Source organism: Gadus macrocephalus, chromosome 18, assembly GCF_031168955.1.
Source record: "Gadus macrocephalus chromosome 18, ASM3116895v1".
Taxonomy (NCBI): domain Eukaryota; kingdom Metazoa; phylum Chordata; class Actinopteri; order Gadiformes; family Gadidae; genus Gadus; species Gadus macrocephalus.
This window is the reverse complement of record NC_082399.1, coordinates 1,042,371-1,062,640: the sequence shown is the minus strand read 5'-3', so window position 1 is coordinate 1,062,640 and position 20,270 is coordinate 1,042,371. Positions and strand designations below refer to the sequence as shown.

General features: G+C 53.5%; 1 protein-coding gene across 2 annotated transcripts in view; it reads right to left on the bottom strand.

The window, feature by feature from the left end:
- Positions 1 to 213: 213 nt before the first annotated feature.
- Positions 214 to 20,270, bottom strand: part of fasn (fatty acid synthase) — a 42,244-nt gene continuing 22,187 nt past the window's right edge. For both annotated transcript variants that reach the window (XM_060037654.1, XM_060037653.1), the window contains exons 20-42: positions 19,778 to 19,957; positions 18,887 to 19,090; positions 17,684 to 18,018; positions 16,586 to 16,990; positions 16,016 to 16,180; positions 15,050 to 15,168; positions 14,456 to 14,610; positions 13,542 to 13,745; positions 12,876 to 13,026; positions 11,979 to 12,157; positions 11,632 to 11,751; positions 11,183 to 11,305; positions 10,678 to 10,901; positions 9,929 to 10,127; positions 9,296 to 9,447; positions 9,035 to 9,126; positions 8,015 to 8,412; positions 6,790 to 6,975; positions 5,780 to 6,007; positions 3,608 to 3,819; positions 3,041 to 3,139; positions 2,347 to 2,598; positions 214 to 1,937 (exon numbers count right to left, since the gene is read on the bottom strand). In XM_060037654.1, coding sequence (XP_059893637.1) covers positions 1,812 to 1,937; positions 2,347 to 2,598; positions 3,041 to 3,139; positions 3,608 to 3,819; positions 5,780 to 6,007; positions 6,790 to 6,975; positions 8,015 to 8,412; positions 9,035 to 9,126; positions 9,296 to 9,447; positions 9,929 to 10,127; positions 10,678 to 10,901; positions 11,183 to 11,305; positions 11,632 to 11,751; positions 11,979 to 12,157; positions 12,876 to 13,026; positions 13,542 to 13,745; positions 14,456 to 14,610; positions 15,050 to 15,168; positions 16,016 to 16,180; positions 16,586 to 16,990; positions 17,684 to 18,018; positions 18,887 to 19,090; positions 19,778 to 19,957 — 4,508 coding nt within the window. In that variant the 3' untranslated portion in view covers positions 214 to 1,811. The remainder of the gene's footprint in view (positions 1,938 to 2,346; positions 2,599 to 3,040; positions 3,140 to 3,607; positions 3,820 to 5,779; positions 6,008 to 6,789; positions 6,976 to 8,014; positions 8,413 to 9,034; positions 9,127 to 9,295; positions 9,448 to 9,928; positions 10,128 to 10,677; positions 10,902 to 11,182; positions 11,306 to 11,631; positions 11,752 to 11,978; positions 12,158 to 12,875; positions 13,027 to 13,541; positions 13,746 to 14,455; positions 14,611 to 15,049; positions 15,169 to 16,015; positions 16,181 to 16,585; positions 16,991 to 17,683; positions 18,019 to 18,886; positions 19,091 to 19,777; positions 19,958 to 20,270) is intronic.

Sequence of the window (20,270 nt, the reverse complement as noted above, 5' to 3'; positions counted from 1 at the left end):
TTAGCGTTTGTTTTCTGTTCCAGGGTTAGAGGTTCATATGGGTTGAGTTTTAGGGTTTGTTTTCAGTTCTACGTTGTTTTTTTTGCAGCACCTTACATAAAGTCTCAACTAAAACCGGTCGGATGCCTCGATTCAGATCATTTGAAAAAAACATATAATTTCATTACACACACTGGTATGTGTGCTTTTCACAAAAATACAAGAGCCATTAAATGTTAGTGATATGCCTTTATTTTGGAATAGTAACAATAAATACAAGGGAGAGCAAAAAAACAAAACATCACGTTTCCCTAAAAGGAGCTGCTAAGCCTCCTCGCCCGACATAGCAACCAATCAGCACAAGGCCCAGGGTCAGCTGACTCTTCACCGACTCCTGTTTGGAAGTCTCAGACATCAGGGGACCACAAGTTGTGGGTGACCGGCAGTCAAAAACCCTCATGGACCAATGTTTCAACAATGTGAAGCCGCAACCCATCAACGGCCACTAGGTGGCGCCAAACCCAACCGGATCCTCACGGTCCTCCGCGGTCTGCTACACTAAAGGGTTGTCGATGCCTATTGTAAGTACTGCTGTGTGTTAGCGCCAACGGCAGACACATGTCTATACCTAGCTTAGCATTAGTCTCGGGTTGTAATACTATTACTTAAGGAATGTCGGAGCAAAAATGTGACCTTTTTCAATAATGTAGAAATGTGTTATACAAGTACCACGTCGCACACGTACAATAGCAGTCTGACAACAAATCTAATTATTTCATAATTCATAAGATGACCTCTTGAAACAACAGCGGGTAGGACATCCGCACACACTTTCGCCAGTGATCACATCAGGAGAATAACAAAGCGCCATCAATTTCCACTGGGGTCCGTATCATACTGCTCTGTGGCTCCCTAAACTAGCACTAGTGATCATTGCATGGCGGCTTTAAGCTCTCTCTTGAATCCCTTGAGGCACTAGCTCATTTTTCAGGGGGCCCATCCATAATGTCCACCCCGAAAGAAACAAGAAAGAACAAAGAAAAAACACGGAAAATATAAAACGATTAAACACAAAATCGAGAAATTGTAAACAAATGACAGAGACGCCAAATAAACCAAAAAAACTAAACAAACAGCAACCCGACAATCAAACCGCTCACAACGAGAACGCTCACCGCTTGAGACGCAACGAGGTGGAGGAGCAGCCACTACAAAAGGTGTAGCGCCACACCACACAGGTGTAGCGCTACACCTGTGTGGTGTGGCGCTACACCCGCTGCCGGGGCTCAACGGTCTGCATCATGACAGCGTCGGGGAGAACACGGGAGGGGAGGAAGCGTGAAGGAGCCCTCTGGGTCGTTTCTTAAACACATCCGTGCCCCGCACCGTTTAACAGACAGTCTGGCGGGGGTGAGGGGGTGAGGGGGGAGACTAGACAGTAGGCACTAGTTACCTGATCAACATAGCCGGGCGGAGCCTCAACACCACTTAGGGTAAAAAGGGTTTCTAACGTTTAACTCGAAACATCGTTTGCTTGATAAGCTTGCGCTTTTATAGACCAGGAATTCTTGGAATGATGTGTTGTTCCCCGTTTGCATCAATTGATTTAAGTCGCGCTCGGAGGGGGAAAGATAGATTAAGCTCTTCCTGGTTGAGGCGACTCTACACCTAAAAAGACAACATTTTGTGTTAAAAAAGGAGAAGAAAATAAGGGATTCGTCTTGGTGCAGGAGGCCGGACCGCATTTTCTCTGCACCCCTTCCTGCTGATGTTTGGTGGTGAGGGGAGGGTAGTGCATGGGGGCGTGGCCTAACCCTGGCTGGGGGCGTGGCCTAACCCTCACGGGGCTCGGCCAGGCTGCTGTGGATGATGCTGCTGATGGACTCCACGCCCTCGCCCTCCAGGAAGGAGCGGTGGTCGCCCTCGACGACGTGCACGGAGACGGTGCCGTCGCACACCTGAGGAGGGGAGATCGACGGGGTGAGGTGTGGCACCAGATTTATCCCTGGAGTTCTACATAAGCGAGCGCAAACAGAACTACCGATAAACAAGCCTTGCTCACACAAGCCTTTTGATTTAAAAAGGGTTGCATGAGCCCTTAACTGCTCCCGTCCAATCCTATAACATCGCCCACATCCCATAATAATAGAGCTTGATTAGAAATGAATCAACAAAGTATTCATCATGTTTGGGGGACCTTATTGTATTTGAAACTGCCATCAGGAACAACCAAAAATAATTCTTAGGTTCCGCTATATTTACGTTGATTCAGCGTTTTAAAACTCGGCAGTCCTCCCACAATGGCAGAGCAACAACAAACAATATCCCATGATGCACTGCGCTGTCCAAGCCTGCGCGCCGCCTCACCTCGCTGAGCTTGTAGTCGCCCCCCAGGTTGTCGCCGTAGCCGCTGCTGGCCTTGGCGCGCAGCAGTGTCACGTTGCCATGGTACCTGGCGGCGGGCACGTAGCCGTCGGCAACCTTCAGCTTCTGGTAGAAGGTGGCGGCGGCGAAGTGCAGGCGCTCCCGGCTCACGTTGCGATGCCGCGAGGTGATGAGGTCCACAGTGGCCGAGACCCGGGCCTCCAGGTCAGCCAGCGGGAGGAGGAGCTCCAGCAGCTGGAGGGGGAGGGGCATAATGGAAGAGGGAGGGGCGGAGTGAAAGAGGGAGGGGCAGAGTGAAAGAGGGAGGGGCAGAGTGAAAGAGGGAGGGGCAGAGTGAAAGAGGGAGGGGCAGAGTGAAAGAGGGAGGGGCAGAGTGAAAGGGGGAGGGGCAGAGTGGAAGAGGGAGGGGCAGAGTGGAAGAGGGAGGGGCAGAGTGAAAGAGGGAGGGGCAGAGTGAAAGAGGGAGGGGCAGAGTGAAAGGATAAAAAAATTAAGAAAAGTAAGAAAAGTGTCACACATCAAATCTATTAAATATAGTACACCTTTATGCCTTGTACTAGTATTCAACATACATACTAGAGCTACATTAACCTTAACATTAAATGTAGTATGTCAAACTATACTACACACAGCTGGTTAAACATAGCTGGTTGTACTACTCAACCATAAGGTGTACCTTGTTGTACTCGATGCCGGTGAACTGCTGGATGAAGGCACACAGGGCCTCCGTCTCCGCCTCCGACTCCTTGCCTGGGGTCAGCTTCGCCCGGTAGCTCTGAAACACGATCGTATGATGATAAGTATGATGATAAGTATGATGATAAGTATGACGATAAGTATGATGATAAGTATGATGATAAGTATGTATGAAGTACCGCTCTGATTAAGAGCTGGCGAAGAACAAACCATGTGCTGATCAAATAGAGATAAAAAAGGGTTATTTAGCTCCCACAAAGTACAGAAAAATTAGTAATAAAAGTACACTGATAGAGTACTACCAAAGTGCTCTAATAACAAAAGTACGGCTAAAGCAAAATAAGAACTAACTATTAAGTACTGATAAAGTACCAACAAAGGGCTCTAATAAAAAAGTACTGATGAAGTTCCAATAAAGCGTACGGATGAAGCCTTATCAGAGTTCTTAATCAGTACACTTTATTCATACTTTAGTATTACCGGTAAAGTACTTAATGAGTACAAAGGCCTGGTAGAGCCCCCCCTGCGCCCGCAGGTCGCCCCCCACCTGTGTGTAGGCCGCCACGTAGGAGTGGGACCCGTCGAAGAGGAACAGGACCTCCACGGCGGCGCCCTGGGTCTGCAGCTGGGAGCACATCTCGAAGGCCACGCAGGCGCCGAACGAGTAGCCCGCGATGCGGTAGGGCGGGACCGGCTGCAGACGCCGGATGCAGTCCACGTAGAAGGAGGCCAGCGCCTGGATGCTGCCCAGCGGAGCGGCTGGAGGGGGGGGGAGACGGGTCAGAGACCGCGGGTCAGAGACCTCTGGTCAGAGACCTCCGGGCCAGAGACCTCGGGTCAGAGACCTCGGGCCGGGACCTCTGGTCGGAGACCTCGGGTCAGAGACCTCCGGTCAGAGACCTCGGGCCAGAGACCTCGGGTCAGAGACCTCCGGGTCAGAGACCTCCGGTCAGAGACCTCGGGCCAGAGACCTCGGGTCAGAGACCTCCGGGTCAGAGACCTCGGGTCAGAGACCTCCGGGCCAGAGACCTCGGGCCAGAGACCTCGGGCCGGGACCTCCGGTCGGAGACCTCGGGTCAGAGACCTCGGGCCAGAGACCTCGGGTCAGAGACCTCCGGTCAGAGACCTCGGGCCAGAGACCTCGGGTCAGAGACCTCCGGTCAGAGACCTCGGGTCAGAGACCTCGGGTCGGAGACCTCGGGCCGGGACCTCTGGTCGGAGACCTCGGGCCAGAGACCTCGGGTCAGAGACCTCCGGGCCAGAGACCTCCGGGCCAGAGACCTCCGGTCAGAGACCTCGGGCCAGAGACCTCCGGGCCAGAGACCTCCGGTCAGAGACCTCGGGTCAGAGACCTCCGGGTCAGAGACCTCGGGCCAGAGACCTCGGGCCAGAGACCTCGGGCCAGAGACCTCGGGTCAGAGACCTCGGGCCAGAGACCTCGGGCCAGAGACCTCGGGTCAGAGACCTCCGGGCCAGAGACCTCCGGTCAGAGACCTCGGGTCAGAGACCTCCGGGTCAGAGACCTCGGGCCAGAGACCTCGGGGCAGAGACCTCGGGCCAGAGACCTCGGGTCAGAGACCTCCGGGCCAGAGACCTCCGGTCAGAGACCTCGGGTCAGAGACCTCCGGGTCAGAGACCGCGGGCCAGAGACCTCGGGTCAGAGACCTCCGGTCAGAGACCTCGGGCCAGAGACCTCCGGTCAGAGACCTCGGGCCGGGACCTCTGGTCGGAGACCTCGGGCCAGAGACCTCCGGGCCGGAGACCTCGGGCCAGAGACCTCGGGGCCAGAGACCTCGGGGCCAGAGACCTCGGGTCAGAGACCTCGGGCCAGAGACCTCCGGGCCAGAGACCTCGGGCCAGAGACCTCGGGGCCAGAGACCTCGGGGCCAGAGACCTCGGGCCAGAGACCTCCGGGCCAGAGACCTCGGGCCAGAGACCTCGGGCCAGAGACCTCGGGTCAGAGACCGCGGGTCAGAGACCTCGGGTCAGAGACCTCGGGCCGGGGCGTGGTCTACGAGCTAGACGGCGGTAAACACTCCACAGAGGTGTCATACTGTCGATACTTCAAGAAACAACGCTATACTTACGTATACGTATTAGTTACTCTATAAATAAAGTATTACTGATTATTAAATCATGTATAATAACGTCAATAATGTTTTGTTTTAATCATGTAGCACATACCATCTATAATGTCTTAAACTATTACACTGCTACTTTGCATATTGCGTTCCCAGATATGTATTCATCTTTACGATTATTTTATATTCTATTCAAATGTTTATTTCCATTTCGACCACTGTGCTGAACTTGAGGCACCATCGTATGGTACCTAAAGAGCCTGATGACAGATGAGGACACACCACAGAGCTATAGTGTACAACTGTTTGCATTGAGCAGATTTGGCCGATGCTTTTATCCAGAGCGGCTGGCGAGCGTTCATTCAGTCACACGTTCACACTCCGACGGCGGCGTCGGCCACGCAGGGCGACAGCCGGCCAACGGGAGCAGCGCGGGTTAGATGCCTCGCTCAGGGACCCCACGGCACTCGAACTGGGGGTCGAACTAGCAACCTCCCGGTCACCAAACAACTCCCTCTACCTCCTGAGCTCCTGCCGCCCCCCCGCCCCCCCGTTTAGTACGCCAACCCCCCTTCATACACCCGCCCCAGCTCCATCCGGTCACATGTCCCAGCGGACAGGAAGTGGGCGTGGCCTACCCTTGGTGCACTGCAGGCCGTAGCAGGGCATGCTGAGCTTGGCGGTGAGGCTCTTGAAGGCGGCCACCGAGCCCTCGATGGGGTGCACCAGGAACAGCGCCCTCTCCTGGCTGTCCACGGCGTTGAGCCGGGCCAGGGTGGGGCCGTCGGGGTCCACCAGCAGCACGCTGAGGTCCGAGTCCAGCAGCACGCGGGCCGCAGCGTGCTTCACCGGGGACTGCCTGGACTCTGAGGGGGGGGGACATCGATGTGTAAGTTGTGTCGTCATGGATACTACCGCCATCTTTTTTACAGGCTATGATCCCGGCACTGACGTCGAAAAGGGTTCCATTTCATTCTTACTGACCGCCAGAGGCCGTGCTTAACCCTGGATGTTATCCATCGCGCATGCGCAGGTCGAGTATTTAATAACAAAGTCACACGTGACCGGGGATGACGTCTATATAAGCCCACGTCACTCTCCAAGATGTCCCTTGTATCTTCTCGCAGTAGCGAAAACAGGTTTGGAGTACGAAATAAGCTTGAATATAACCAATATTAGCCGGTGACTCTTTGCTGGTAGCACGGCCTCTGGCGGTCATCCAGAATGAAATAGAACCGTAGTTACATACGTGACTCTCGTTTCGACACACGGTTTCACGCGCACTGCAACAATGTCTGTACTAATAAAGTATACTGATGAAGTAATAACAAAGTGCTCTGATAAAAAAAGTACTGCTAAAGCACAAGAAATACTATCAAAGTACTGAAAATTGACTCATAAAGTACCAACAAATTGCTCTAATAACGAAGTCAACGTCTATGATTTGTAAGTCTGTGCAACCGACGCGACCAGAGTGTCGTTACACCACATGTCCACTAGTGGGAGATTTATCAACCGACCAAAAAACGATGTTTATCGGAATCTAAATTTAAGCTAGGTTACAAAACAACAACAACTGGATCATCTGGGCACCTATTCCCGACCTGTTGGGAGGGCTGGTGGGAGGGGGGGGGGGGGCAATCCGTACCTTCGGTGGGTTTGCTATTGGACAGCTCTCGGAGCTTGTTGATGGTGAGCTGGCGGATCTCCCGCATCGCCATGACGATGTCGTAGTCGCGCTCCAGCGTCTGGCGCACCTCCACGCCCATCAGCGAGTCCAGGCCGAGGTCGGCCAGCGAGGAGTCTGCGTTCAGGGTGCTCACGTCTCTCACCCCTGGGGAGGGAAACACACACAGCTTAACACACTTAGCTCTTCTACAGCGGTACACACACACACGCAAAAATATTATATTTCACATTTCTATATTCCATGTGCAGTATTCTATGTCATTTACAGTTATACTTTTGTTTATTAGAATTATTTCATCCCCGGTATTCTATTTTGTTCACAGCTATTTTTAGATCATTATTTTCTTTATTATTTATTTCATGTCCGGTTTGTGTCATTGTTCAAAGAGCCTGAGACTCAAGAGTGACTGCTGCTGTACGTGTTGGGCTTATGACAATAAACTTGAATCTTTTGACTCTGGAGATGGTCCAAGGTATCTAACCCAGTCTAAAGGGGAGGGTTTGAGTGTAGTTAGGAGCTGTTTTATTGCAACATTTTTATGATTTTCATTCTAAATGAACTACTCGACTGATCACCTACTGGTACTCTTCATTACAGCCTGTCTGAAGAAAAGAGTCTCCAGGACAACCCACACGTCAGTATTTGAAGTCCTATCCTAACGTGATGCTAGCCTTCATTCAGTATTCATAGTTCTTGCAGCGTGTGAAGAACAGCATTTCAAAATAACATACTCTGAATAATGAAGAGTGAGTCAGAATCAACGTCGTAGTAACCCTGGGTTACCGTCCGTCCGTCTGACCAGACGTCAGTACCGGTTACAATCAGGGCTGTCTGTCTGCCCAGACTGTCTGTCTGTCTGCCCAGACAGACAGACAGCCAACAACAGGTGCCCGTCCCGTCTGTCTGTCTGTCTGACCCCCCCACCACAGCTGCCCGTCCCGTCTGTCTGTCTGTCTGCCCAGACTGTCTGTCTGTCTGCCCAGACAGACAGACAGTCTGGGCAGACAGACAGACAGACGGGACGGGCAGCTGTTGTTGGCTGTCTGTCTGTCTGCCCAGACAGACAGACAGCCAACAACAGCTGCCCGTCCCGTCTGTCTGTCTGTCTGACCCCCCCACCACAGCTGCCCGTCCCGTGCGTCCGTCCGTCCGTCCGTCCTCCCCGCCCCCGGGGACCCCTTACCCAGGATGTGCGCCACGGCCTCCACCAGGTCCTTCTGGTCCGCCCCCCCGTCGCCCGTCGCCACGGCCCGCTCCGCCAGCACGAAGCTGGACACCACCGGGCGCCGCTGGCACAGGAAGCCGTCCAGCACCTCCAGGCAGGAGGCGATGCGCTGCGGCAGCGTGCCCCCGATCACCGCCTCGTTGCCCCCCATGGTCTCCAGGACCACGCCCACGTCGCCGATGGCGCCCCACTGCACGGCCAGGCCGGGCAGCCCGTCGCCCCGGCGCCGCTCGCACACGCGCTCCATGGCCGAGTTGGCGTAGCCGTAGTTGCTCTGGCCGGCGTTGCCGCGGCCGCAGCTGACCGAGGAGAAGGCCACGAAGTAGCGGAGGTCGCCGCACGACTTCCGGGTCGCCCTGTTTGTGGGGGGGGGGGGGGGAGGAGGGGGATGAGAGATGTGGGTTAAAAGAGTGAAAATATTTTGCAGGAAATTGCTTCAAGGATGAAATGCTCTTAAAGCTGACATATTACACCACCAGTGTCAGTGTGATTGGCCGTAACGAGCCGTTTCGAAAATCTGCCTCTTCTGACATCACATTTAGATTCTACTAGTTATCCAACGTCGGTCTGGCATTTATTATTAACCACACGTCGTATTCAATCATTGGTCTACACTTGAACATTGTATATGACATCAAACGCTAGTGAAGTATTCTCAAACCTGCACTGTTAAAAGTTCTCGCATTAGCGGCCTCTAGTGGTTTGAGATAAAACTAGTTATAGTTTATCATTTTCAGATGACAGTAACTGATAACACAATGTTGAGCTTGTCCCACATCGGGAAAAATTGCATAGATAAAAGAAAATAATTTATTGAGAAATAATTTATTGGGAGAGTGCAGGTTTAAATGTAAAGGATAGCACCACATTCAGTCTGGTGCTGAACAGGTGAGGTCATAGCAGCAAAGGTAAACATTACACCACCGCTCGCACCCGCCTTTGTGGCATTCAATCACTTTGACAGTCCACACAATGTACCTGTCAAGGTGAACGGTGCCGTCGTATTTTGGTTTGTTGACATCGAGGAAAAGCTGGGGAGTCAGGTTCTCCAGCATACCATCCTTCAATACCTGAGGCACGCACACGCACACACACACACACACACACACACACACACACACACACACACACAGTTAGATAAGTGGTGCGGCATTAGACTGCTTTTACAGAAGCCATTCAGAATGGATCAACCCTGATCGGTCAGCAGGTGTGTGCGGGGGGGGGGGCAGTCTACGTTACCATGGCGAGGTGGAAGACCCCCCCTAGAGGGCCCAGCCGGCGGGCCTCGGTGACCAGCGCCTCGGCCCCCTCCTCTGTGGACACGTCGCTGGTGGACACCAGGACCTCCACGCCCTGGCTCCGCCACTCCTGCACCCGCCTGGCCTGGTACCCTGGGGGGGGGGGGGGGGGGGACAGCGTTACGGCGCACGCAGAGCTCAGCACAACCTGGACCCGTCTACCCAGGTCTCATTTTATATACATTTATGATATTCTTCATTTCTGGTAACTTTTTTATTTTATTCTTTTTATTCTGTTGTATTTTATTTATTTTTTAAGCACAGAGAATACAGAGTATGTCACACAGACATTAAACTTAAACTTGCAGTCCTAATGTGTGTTTCTTTTGGCATATGCACTTATTGTAAGTCCCTTTGGATAAAAGCGTCTGCTAAATTCCCCAAATGTAAATGTATGCCCCATTTGAGAAAGACTGTTACAGAGTAGGGGAACTCATCCTGGTTTGGGACCACCCCGTGCCATGCCCCTCGAGGCTTGACAGAGGGCCGTGGGACCCCAGATTATCGCCCCCCTAATCTGCAGTAAAGCGAGCAGCAGGCCGGAGTGGGTGGAGGTGGAGGTGGAGGCCCTCACCGTTCCTGATGCCCGACCGGGAGGTCAGCACCAACTTGCGGGCGCCTCTCTCCGTCAGCCAGTGGGCGAGCTCCAGGCCGAAGCCCCCCAGCCCCCCCGTGATGATGTAGGAGTGGGAGGCGGGGCAGAAGGTACGACAGATGGCCCTCAGGGACAGAGGGGGCGTGGCCACCGCGGCCCCCGTCTCCTCCGAGCGCACCTGGGGACGGACCGACGGACAGCTGAAGGACGGACACGATAATTTGACGTTCGAGGATGTCTAGGAGGTTGTATGACGTTTGAAAACCTATTCCGCCGTCTTCCATAACACCAGCTGTACTAGGTGGAGTCTAGGTGGTGGTTTATGGTACAGTTACACGACAAAATAAGCAACACATGTTTGTTTAAAGTCTTGGTGAAAGTGAGAAAAGTTTCAGTGACTACTAATTTAAAACCATTAACTTCGTTCAGGTTTGAATGGATTCAGATCATCTAAAGCTTATAGTGCCTGGAAGCGGCTTGTCTGTCCCCCTTGGCATAAAGAGGAAGAAATATAGATTATTTTTGTTTTCTTTTACCTTACCATTTTATTGTTCTGCAATCCGTTTCGTCACGGTGTGATTTTGTCAGTATGTGGTTTTGTACGCACGTGTTTTGCATCAAACAAGTCCGAGCAAAAATAAATAAATAAAGAGTTAGAATGCCTCCGAGGAGCCATCCAACCAGATCCCCGATAGCGGAGGAACGCGTGGATCTGGAGGGGGACCCACCTGCAGCAGCACTTTGCCGATGTGCTTGCCCTGGGCCATGTAGCGGAAGGCGTCCTCCACGCGGTCCCGCGGGAACACGGTGGTCTTCAGGGGCTGCACCACGGCCGAGGCGATGCCCTCCTTCAGCAGGTCCGACACCTCCTCCCACTCCCGGTTCCCCTCCTCGAACAGCGCGTCCAGCAGGATGCCGTGGAACGCCACGTTCTTCAGGAACAGCGCCATGCCTGGACGGACGGACGGACGAGGGGGAGGGCCGGCGTGTCACGTGACAGGATATGACGTCGCCGTTAGAGAACGACGACAAATGGAGCTATAGTGGGAACATTCTGAGACGCCATCTTGGAGTTTATCCTTATCAAAGCCCTTCTATTATTGTACACCAAACGTCTAGAATGAATTACTAGAATAATACCAATAGGTGATTTTATCATTAGTATTGACTTCTTGGTAAAGAAGCACCGAGGTGGCGTCTTTGAGAAGGCCAGTGGCTGCACGGACTACTGACCGAGAGGGGAGTTGTTGGACAGGTCGTACTTCCCGATCTCCAGGAAGCGTCCGTGCCGCGCCAGACACCGCAGGCTGGCCTGGAGCTTCTCCTCGGCCAGGGAGTTCAGCACCATGTCCACACCTGGTGCGCACACACACACACACACACACACACACACACACACACACACACACACACACACACACACACACACACACACACACACACACACACACACACACACACACACACACACACACACACACACACACACACACACAAAACACTTTATTAGGAGTTAAGCAATACTCTTAACCAACAATAAACTAAAAATGAGGTGGAGGAAGTGACACAGAAACAGTCTCCTCGGTACATCCTGTGTCCTTGCGGCAGGAGCCTGTAGACTAGCTGCTACATGCCCCTCGGTGAACACCAGGCCTCAGATAGTACAGCCGAGCGGGTCTCACCTTTCCCCCGCGTGTGGCGCAGGACGTGCTGCTCGAAGGTGGCGTCGCGGGAGTTGGCGAACGACTCGCTGGTGAGCTGAGGGAACCTCTTCTGGAGGTAGGCCCGCTTCTCCGCCGAACCTGAGACACACACACACACACACACACACACACACACACACACACACACACACACACACACACACACACACACACACACACACACACACACACACACACACACACACACACACACACACACACACACACACACACACACACACACACATCAAAAACAGCACTCCACAAAAAAAAAAAAAAAAACATGATACCGTCCGTGGCGTGCTGAGGCAGCCGGGGGTCCTCACCGACGGTGGTGAACACCTTGCACTTCCTGCTCAGGGCGATGGCGATGGCCGCCTGGCCGACGCCCCCGGAGCCAGAGTGGACGAGGACGCTCTCCCCGGGGCGGAGACGCCCGCGCACCACCAGGGAGTAGTACGCCGTGGCGTACACCACGGGCACCGACGCGGCCTGCTCCAGGGTCCTGGGGGGGAGGGGGGGGGGGGGGGGCAGGGGGTCAACGGGGGCGCCTGATGACAGGTGACAGGCTGCCACTCAGACACCTTCGGCCTCTGACATTGTTATAGAAAAGGAGTTTTACTTTTGAAAATGCACCGAAATGGGATTTTCAGCACGATGTATAAAATAAAATAAACCTATAACATTGAACTATATTGTTATTATATGGTCATTAGCTTTGTTAATGGTTCACTTAACACTTGTTAGTGCTTGGCACTATGACCATCCTTACTCTACCTAAAGCCATATATTGCTTCTCTTTTTTGTACTCCTCCTAAATGCCCAAAATGTATTAAAATGTCACATGACATTATAAAGTCAACGGTGGGATGACAGGGCTTCCACGTTTGGAAATGTACTGCCGTCAAACCTTCCCGCTCAGACGGAGCCGGTGAAGCGCCCCCCGCCCCCCGCCTCAGACCCTCCAGGCCTTGTGCGCCCCCCGCCCCCCGCCTCAGACCCCCCAGGCCGTGTGCGCCCCCCGCCCCCCGCCTCAGGCCCTCCAGGCCGTGTGCGCCCCCCCCCCCGCCCTCAGGCCCTCCAGGCCGTGTGCGCCCCCCGCCTCAGGCCCTCCAGGCCGTGTGTGCCCCCCGCCCCCCGCCCTCAGACCCTCCAGGCCGTGTGTGCCCCCCGCCCCCCCCCCCGCCCTCAGACCCTCCAGGCCGTGTGCGCCGGTTACTCACCAGCTGGACGGCACGTCCCAGAGGAAGCGGCGGTCGGCGTCCACGCAGGTCGCCAGGCCCTTGGCCGGCAGCAGACCCATCACCCGCCGGCCACTGGGGTCGCGCCCGGAGAACTCCATTCCCAGCATGCACTGCTGCAGGGCCACATCACCTGGGAGGGGAGCGCGGGAGGAGAAGAGCTTGAGCTCACCTCTTGGGGACCGAAACCTATATTTATAATCTGAATTAATCGTAAAAGGCTGATTTATACACAGTTCTGAAACACCAACTAATTGGAGTCCTGGATCTGGGATTTGCTTCCTCAAAATGGAACTAATGGAATAACCTTTTTGCGGAAATGGAGTTGATATGGAGTTGATGATTTTGCATATTCTCTTCGACACCATATGTACTCCCTTATATCAGTAAAATACCCAGTGTTACAACCCAATCTCTTGCGTCTATAACGTAGCACTGAAAGCAGTCTCTTTGCCTATTTTATGAACTTGTCCGTCCTCCAATAACTCTGTCACTTTTCCGGCTTTATGTTCGCTGTTGATCGCACACACAGGTCACTCACACACATATTTTTTGTGGCTACCTGTGCATTTAGAGAATAGGTAGAGTAAAGCGGAGCTAGTGATCAGACCAGGCGGTCAGAGAACAGCCTTCCTCCCCCCCCCTCACCTGGGATGGCGTCAGGCGGCAGCTTGCCGGTGGCCAGCATGATGTCCCTGAAGTTGAGCGAGCTGTAGTACACGCTGCACAGCTGCACGGCGGGGCTGGTCGCCACGAAGTAGCGGAGCGGCGAGGCGATCCAGCGCAGCGAGGACAGGTCTCCACGGGTCAGCACGTTGACGTAGGCCTGCTCCGTCAGCTCCTCGTTCAGATCTGAAGGGTGGTGGAGGAGGAAGAGGAGGAGGTCCGAGTCCGTGAGACAGGATTTAATAAACACAAAATCCAGCAGAACATCCAAGGTTAATAACAACCCTGTGATGAACCTTGACAAGATAAAAGCTCTCCCGGATGGTCACTCCCACGCACCTGTGTATCAAATACCCACAATGCAAAAGTTTCCCTATAAGAATCTTGTTCACCCATTCTCTCACTGAATGTATCTTTGGTAACTCTACTGCCTGTACTTTCCCATGATCATGCTCTAATATTCAATCTAATATTTAGCTGGCCGACGTGTCGTAAAAATATGTTTTTCTTCATGGATAGTGCGGGGGGACGTGCGGCCTGCAGGGGGAGTATGGGCAGGTTGGGAGCGCACCGGATTGGCTGGGGGGGGGGTTGGGCCTGAGTGCGAGCAGGTGTCAGCACTCAGGCCAATCAGGGAGTGTTTGTACTCATGTGCCTGCTCTGTACTCAACGGACCAGGGAGGTCCAGAACCGAAAGAGATGACTCTGAAAGAACCTTTGTTGTAGTGTAAGTATTTTTGTTCTGTTTTGAAAGACAATGAAACGATCTCCCGCTGAGGGACGACCACTCTGCCCGCTGCAGATGGTCCAACAGGGATTGGAGGGGAGTTTGCATCCTTGACTTGGCGGTGTACTACAGACTCGAAGGCTGAAGGCCGGCGGGCCGCGGCCCGTACCCTGGTTGATGAGCTGGTGTCTGAACACGCCCCAGCGGCCGTCCCGGAACACGTTCATGGCCAGGTCGGCCTGCAGCGCCAGCCTCATGGCGTCCTGGTCCGGGGCGAGGGTGGGCGTGGCCGAGGCGTCGTCCAGGTTGGACACGAACGCACAGCTGGGGTGAAGCAGGGGGGGGGAGAACACTGGTCACTGTACCACTCTGGAACGCCCTCAAGGCATGAATCAAAGAAGTGCTTTCAAAATACAATGTGGGTCAAAGATTTCACTTTTTACTCTTTTTACTAACAATTGAATGCATTTCATTTGGAACATGCAAATGTTATTTCTAATATCTTATTTTGTTACATGATGACATCTTTGTAATGTGAGTGAGTGAGTGAAGGAGTGAGTGAGTGAGTGAGTGAGTGAAGGAGTGAGTGAAGGAGTGAGTGAAGGAGTGAGTGAAGGAGTGAGTGAAGGAGTGAGTGAAGGAGTGGGTGGGTGAGTGGGTGGGTGGGTGGGTGAGTGGGTGGGTGGGTGGGTGGGTGGGTGGGTGGGTGGGTGGGTGGGTGGGTGGGTGGGTGGGTGGGTGAGTGGGTGGGTGAGGGTCCTACCGTATGCGGTGTCCCCCGGGCTCCTGCCGCAGACAGTTGACCATCCCCACCACCCCGCAGTGGCTCTGGGAGGCCGTCAGCCAGACGGGGCCCTCAGAGTCGGCCTCCGCCAGCCTCGCCTGGGGGGGGCACCCAACAGTTAGTGACCTCGCTTCAGCCTTCAGAATTTACATTAGGGATGCACCGAATATTTGGCCACCGAAAATGTTAGGCATAATTTTCGGTTTCAGCCGAAGGAGTAAAAAGACCGAAAAAAATACACCGAACATTTTTATTTTTGATTAAAAAAATATAAAATTATAATAATAATAATTGTTTTACTCATTTATTTAAAAAGGTACATTGTTCTTAAATTCTTGCTATAATGTCTGCTGGAATGTTAGAAAACGTTCAGTATTAAATAAATATTTTGTATCAATTTTTTTTACTCAAAAAGTAAGACAAAAAAGTTTATAAAGGACATTTAATTGTTTGATTTATGCAATGGTGAAAAATTAAAGCAAAATGAATGAAAAACAGCAAAAGCCAAGTTCGGTATTCGGTTTCGGCTTTCGGCCAACTGTTTCAGTATATTCGGTTTCGGCCAAGATTTTTCATTTCGGTGCATCCCTAATTTACATTATGGGATTTTATTTTAGAATATCTCCAAATGCAACCCATACATTTAAATGGACAGTCAAACAGTAAAGGTCATTTTCATAGCTGTTTTAATGTATGGTTGAAGTTGGTTTCATTTCCCCATGAAGCGACAGCCTGGCCGGAGTTCCTCCGTTTTAGTTTTTCCTCTGAAATTTCTACAACTTTTACCCAATGCTCTTCCTCATATACTTTTGGTTTCTCTTCTGGGTTACAGCTGCTGAATTGTGATTGGCTAGCCTCAGTCTTTTCTTCCGCCTGACTACACCTTTCTTATTGGCTGATATAAAAGTTCTTCTTCATGACCACATGAGGGTAACCACGCCTCACCTTGAGGGGCTCCACCCACTGGTAGTCGCCGGCGTCGACGGGAATGAAAACGGGCGTCTTGGCCGGTTGCCGCCGGCGACACAGGAAGAGCGCCGAGCCGTAGAAGGACTTCCTGTAGACGACCAGGGTGAGGGAGGCCTGGGAGAACAGCGTCTCCCACTCGGCCTGGGGCGAGAGAGAGGGAGGGGGGGAGGGGGGGAGAGAGGGAGGGGGGGCGGGTTACAGCAGGTTTAAACCGGTTGGCTGAGGCACTACTGACTCACCATCTCCGAGGGCATATATTTTAGCCGCGTTAGCGATAGCTTATAAACAGAGGGCCAGTTTAGCGGACAGCGTGCAAATGTCTGCTACTAAGCCATTTCTTTAAAAACACAATTCAGACCATAAGAATACGTAGAATACAACATTGGTGGAGCGTACTCTACAGCAGCTTTGGTGTAATACTGCCCCTTTGACCATAAAAAGGGTGCCCCCCTTTTGAGTGTTGAGGACTAACTCGACCAAATCGACCACACTGCACCTTTAAGGGAACCAACCCCCCCCCCCCTGCCCTGCTCCAGGGCGCCTCACCTGCGTGAGCAGCTGCTCCGGCTGGCTGTTCTGGGACGTCCCGGAGAGGAAGGCCAGCATCTCCCCCAGGGTCTCCCCCTTCAGCAGGGTGTGCAGCAGCACGAAGCCCCCCTCCTTGGCGCCCGAGGCCAGGTGGGCCAGCAGCGCCGGGGCCTCCAGCGCCCCCACAGGGCCCCAGGCGCGGTTACACAGCACCAGGTCGGCCCCCCCCAGGCCCCCGGGCACGGGGCCGGCGGCCGGGTCCCACGGGGCCCCCGCCGCGACCCCCAGCTGGTCCAGCTGGGCCCGGTGGGGCTCCAGGAGGGGGGCGGAGGGGGCCGTGGCCGTGTAGTCCAGACGCAGCATGGGCTGGATGTTGAGGACGGGCACGGCCCGGGAGAAGAGCTGCCCGTCGCTGGAGAAGGCCTGGAGGGAGGGCCGGGGTCAAAGGTCAGGGGTCAGGGGTCAGGGGTCAGACCACAGGCACAGCAACGAGGACCGAAGAGGGGCTAGGCGACACGGTCACCCCCCAAAACCAGCAGATGTCCCCACTGTGTTAGCGTCTAGTCCGAATCCCCCTTTAACGAGGGGACATGTTACACCCCCGGGTGTGAGTGTTTAGCCGTTACAAGCCGTGTTGAAATCCTGCCCCTTCTGACATCACAAGTGGGCGTGTCCACCTAGATCATTGGTTCTCAAAGTGCGGCCCGCAGGCCAATGGCGGCCCGCAGAAACATTCCTGACGACCCGCAATGACTTACAGATGGAAGTAAAAAAAAATATATCATTAATCAATATTAATTTTAACAAAAATAAATAAATATAAAGAGAAAAGTCGACTCTCTCTAGCTTCCAATTAAAGCCTTTTACATTTGTTAGTTTTAATCCGACTGTAAATTACTTTGAAAGGATGAACCTCAGTTTTGTGATTCAGACCTCACTTGGCCTCCCTCCCAGAGGTCCACGGTGCAATGTTTCAGTCCACCACTGGGATGCTGACGGCGTTTCCCGCCTGATTTTTATTTTCCTGTGGCGGCCCTCAGTCAGATTCTGGGTTCCTATATTGGCCCTCAGCGGTCAACCCTTTGAGGCCCCCTGGTCTAGACGTGCGCCCCTCACCTCCAGGACTCTGATGCGGCCGGGGGTGCAGTTCTCCAGGGCCGTGTCCAGGCAGTGGCGGAGGGCCGGGGCCTCCAGCAGGCCCTGCAGGAGGGGGTCCTGCACCAGGCACGCCCGCTCCCGCTCCACCATCTGCTCCAGCTCCGAGCGCAGGTTGCCGTTGAGCTCCAGGCCGCAGAGCAGCGCCAGCAGACGGGCCAGGCCGGGCTCCGCCGGGGGCGAGGGCCCCTCCGGGTCGGCCCCGGGGCCGCCGGCCGCCTCACCCCCCTCCAGGCCCGGGACGGCCAGCTTGATGCCGTGGGGGGCCAGCTTACCCTGCAGCTGGTGGATCAGCCCTGGAGGGGGGGAGGGGGGACACTCAGACGGGGAGCTACAGACTGCGCTCTCCAATGACTCGTTAAGGCCCAATCCCATTTCTACCCCTTACCCCTCCCCCATACCCCTCCCCCTTGTTTTGAAGGGGTAAGGGGAAGGGGTAAGGGGGAGGGGTAAGGGGGAGGGGTAAGGGGGAAGGGTTAGGTGTAGGAATGGGATTGGGCCTAATTGATTCATTAATGTGCTGCTCATGGAATGAGTGGTAGAGCGGGTTAAGGCGGTCAGAGCAGACACGATGTAACGCAGTGCATTCTGAACGACACCACCATAGCTTCATTCCTAAAGCGGCACAGGTCCTCAAAGTGCGTTCTAGACTCAGGACCAATGTGGGAAACCAAGTGGCCAATAGCAGCGTTGAGAGGATGGAGCGTTACAAATGTGTTTCCTTTCTAATAATTCAGGGCTGCAAGTTTTTATTTACTTTTGGTTCAGTTAGCCGACCCATTTATCAAGAGTGAGGTCGAGAAGAATAGACGAAAGCATTGTTGGAAGCCCTAAGCCTTCTTTAAAGTCAATCTCTCGCACCTTGACCCTCAGCAGATGGAGACAACGGTCAGCCCGCTAGCCCATTAGCCTGCTAGCCCGCTAGCCCATTAGCCCGCTAGCCCACTAGCCCGCTAGCCCACTGGCCCGCTAGCCATTTGCCCGCAAGCCTGTTAGCATACTAGCCAATTAGCCTGCTAGCCCATTAGCCTGCTAGCCCATTAGCCTGCTAGCCCATTAGCCTGCTAGCCCATTAGCCCACAAGGTCATTAGCTTGCTGGCCCATTAGCCTGCCAGCCCATTAGCGTGCTAGCCCATTAGCCTGCTAGCTTGCTAGTCGCCTACCCTTGCAGACGCGGAGCTCCTGGACAAGCCTCTCGTCGGAGGCCAGGCAGGCGGTCTCGGCGTACGGGACGAACACAAACTCCTCCAGGGTGGGCGGGCTCTGCTGGAGCTGCCGGCGCGGCGCCACCGTGGCGTGGAGCCCGCAGATCTGCACGCCGCCCGCCACGATGTTGTCCAGGCAACGGTCCACCTTCACGTCAACGGCTAACGGTCGGAAACACAAAGCAGTTAGCGACGGCGGCGCCAGGAAATATGAAACAAAGAGAGGAACCGTCACACGGACCACTGGGAGCAGGCAGGGCTGAACCACTCGGGGAAGGGGCGGATTGTGATAGTTTCTACCAATATTGCGATTGCGCTTTAGGCCCAATCCCATTTCTACCCCTTACCCTCACCCCTTCAAAACAAGGTTGAGGGGTAAGGGGGAAGGGTAAGGTGTAAGGGGTAGAAATGGGATTGGGCCTTAGTATGCGATTATCTTTTTTTAAAGTTCCTTATGTTCCGTTTTATTCGCTAGACACAAGCAATAAGTTGTTCTATAGTCCGACCAACACAACATTGGAAGCCGTCAACATATAAACTGCTCTTTCCCTTTAGGCCAGGCCTGTGTGTTGAGATGAATTGATATAACATCTTTATTTAACTATCAAATTGTCGAAAAAAGAAATAAATAAGAATCTTACTGATCTCCTCAGTAACAAATCACCGCATAAAGAATAATAAAAAAATATTTATCTATGTATCCGTCTATCTGTCTTTATTTTTTTATCGCAGCCTTTGCGATTTGCAAATCACGTTCTAATACATCTCGCTGTCGTTTGATTGGATTATCGTTCAGCCCTAGCAACAGGACCTCGGGGGGTCTGAGGGGGACTCGGGGGTCGGACCCACCTTGCTGGTCCTGGCCATAGGGGGAGACCCTCTGCAGGTGCAGGCCGGGGTCCACGCACACCGAGCGGATACGGGTGGGCAGACGCAGGCTGCGTCCGGGCAGCCCGGCCACCACCATCTGCAGCATGGTGTCCAGGAGGACCACCCAGCTGCCCGTCCACTGGAGCCTCCCGCTGTCGCCTGGGGACGCGGCGGGGACACGGGTCACGTTAACACACACCCCAGTCACATACCGCCACATTAACCACATCCTGGCTCACTGGGAAGGTTCTGTCTAATGTGTCCGTCCACTGTCTGTCTGTATATGTTGTGTCTATTTGTTGTTGTCTTTGTGTACAATACGTTGGATGTTGTGTGGTAAGAATATAACTTGCCCCTTTGCAGAATAGGGAAACACAATTTCGATCCTCTGTAATTACTTGTTGCATGGTCTGATTGACAATAAACTATGACTTTGATTAGATTAATCGAAGTTGAATCGAAGTTGCATTGT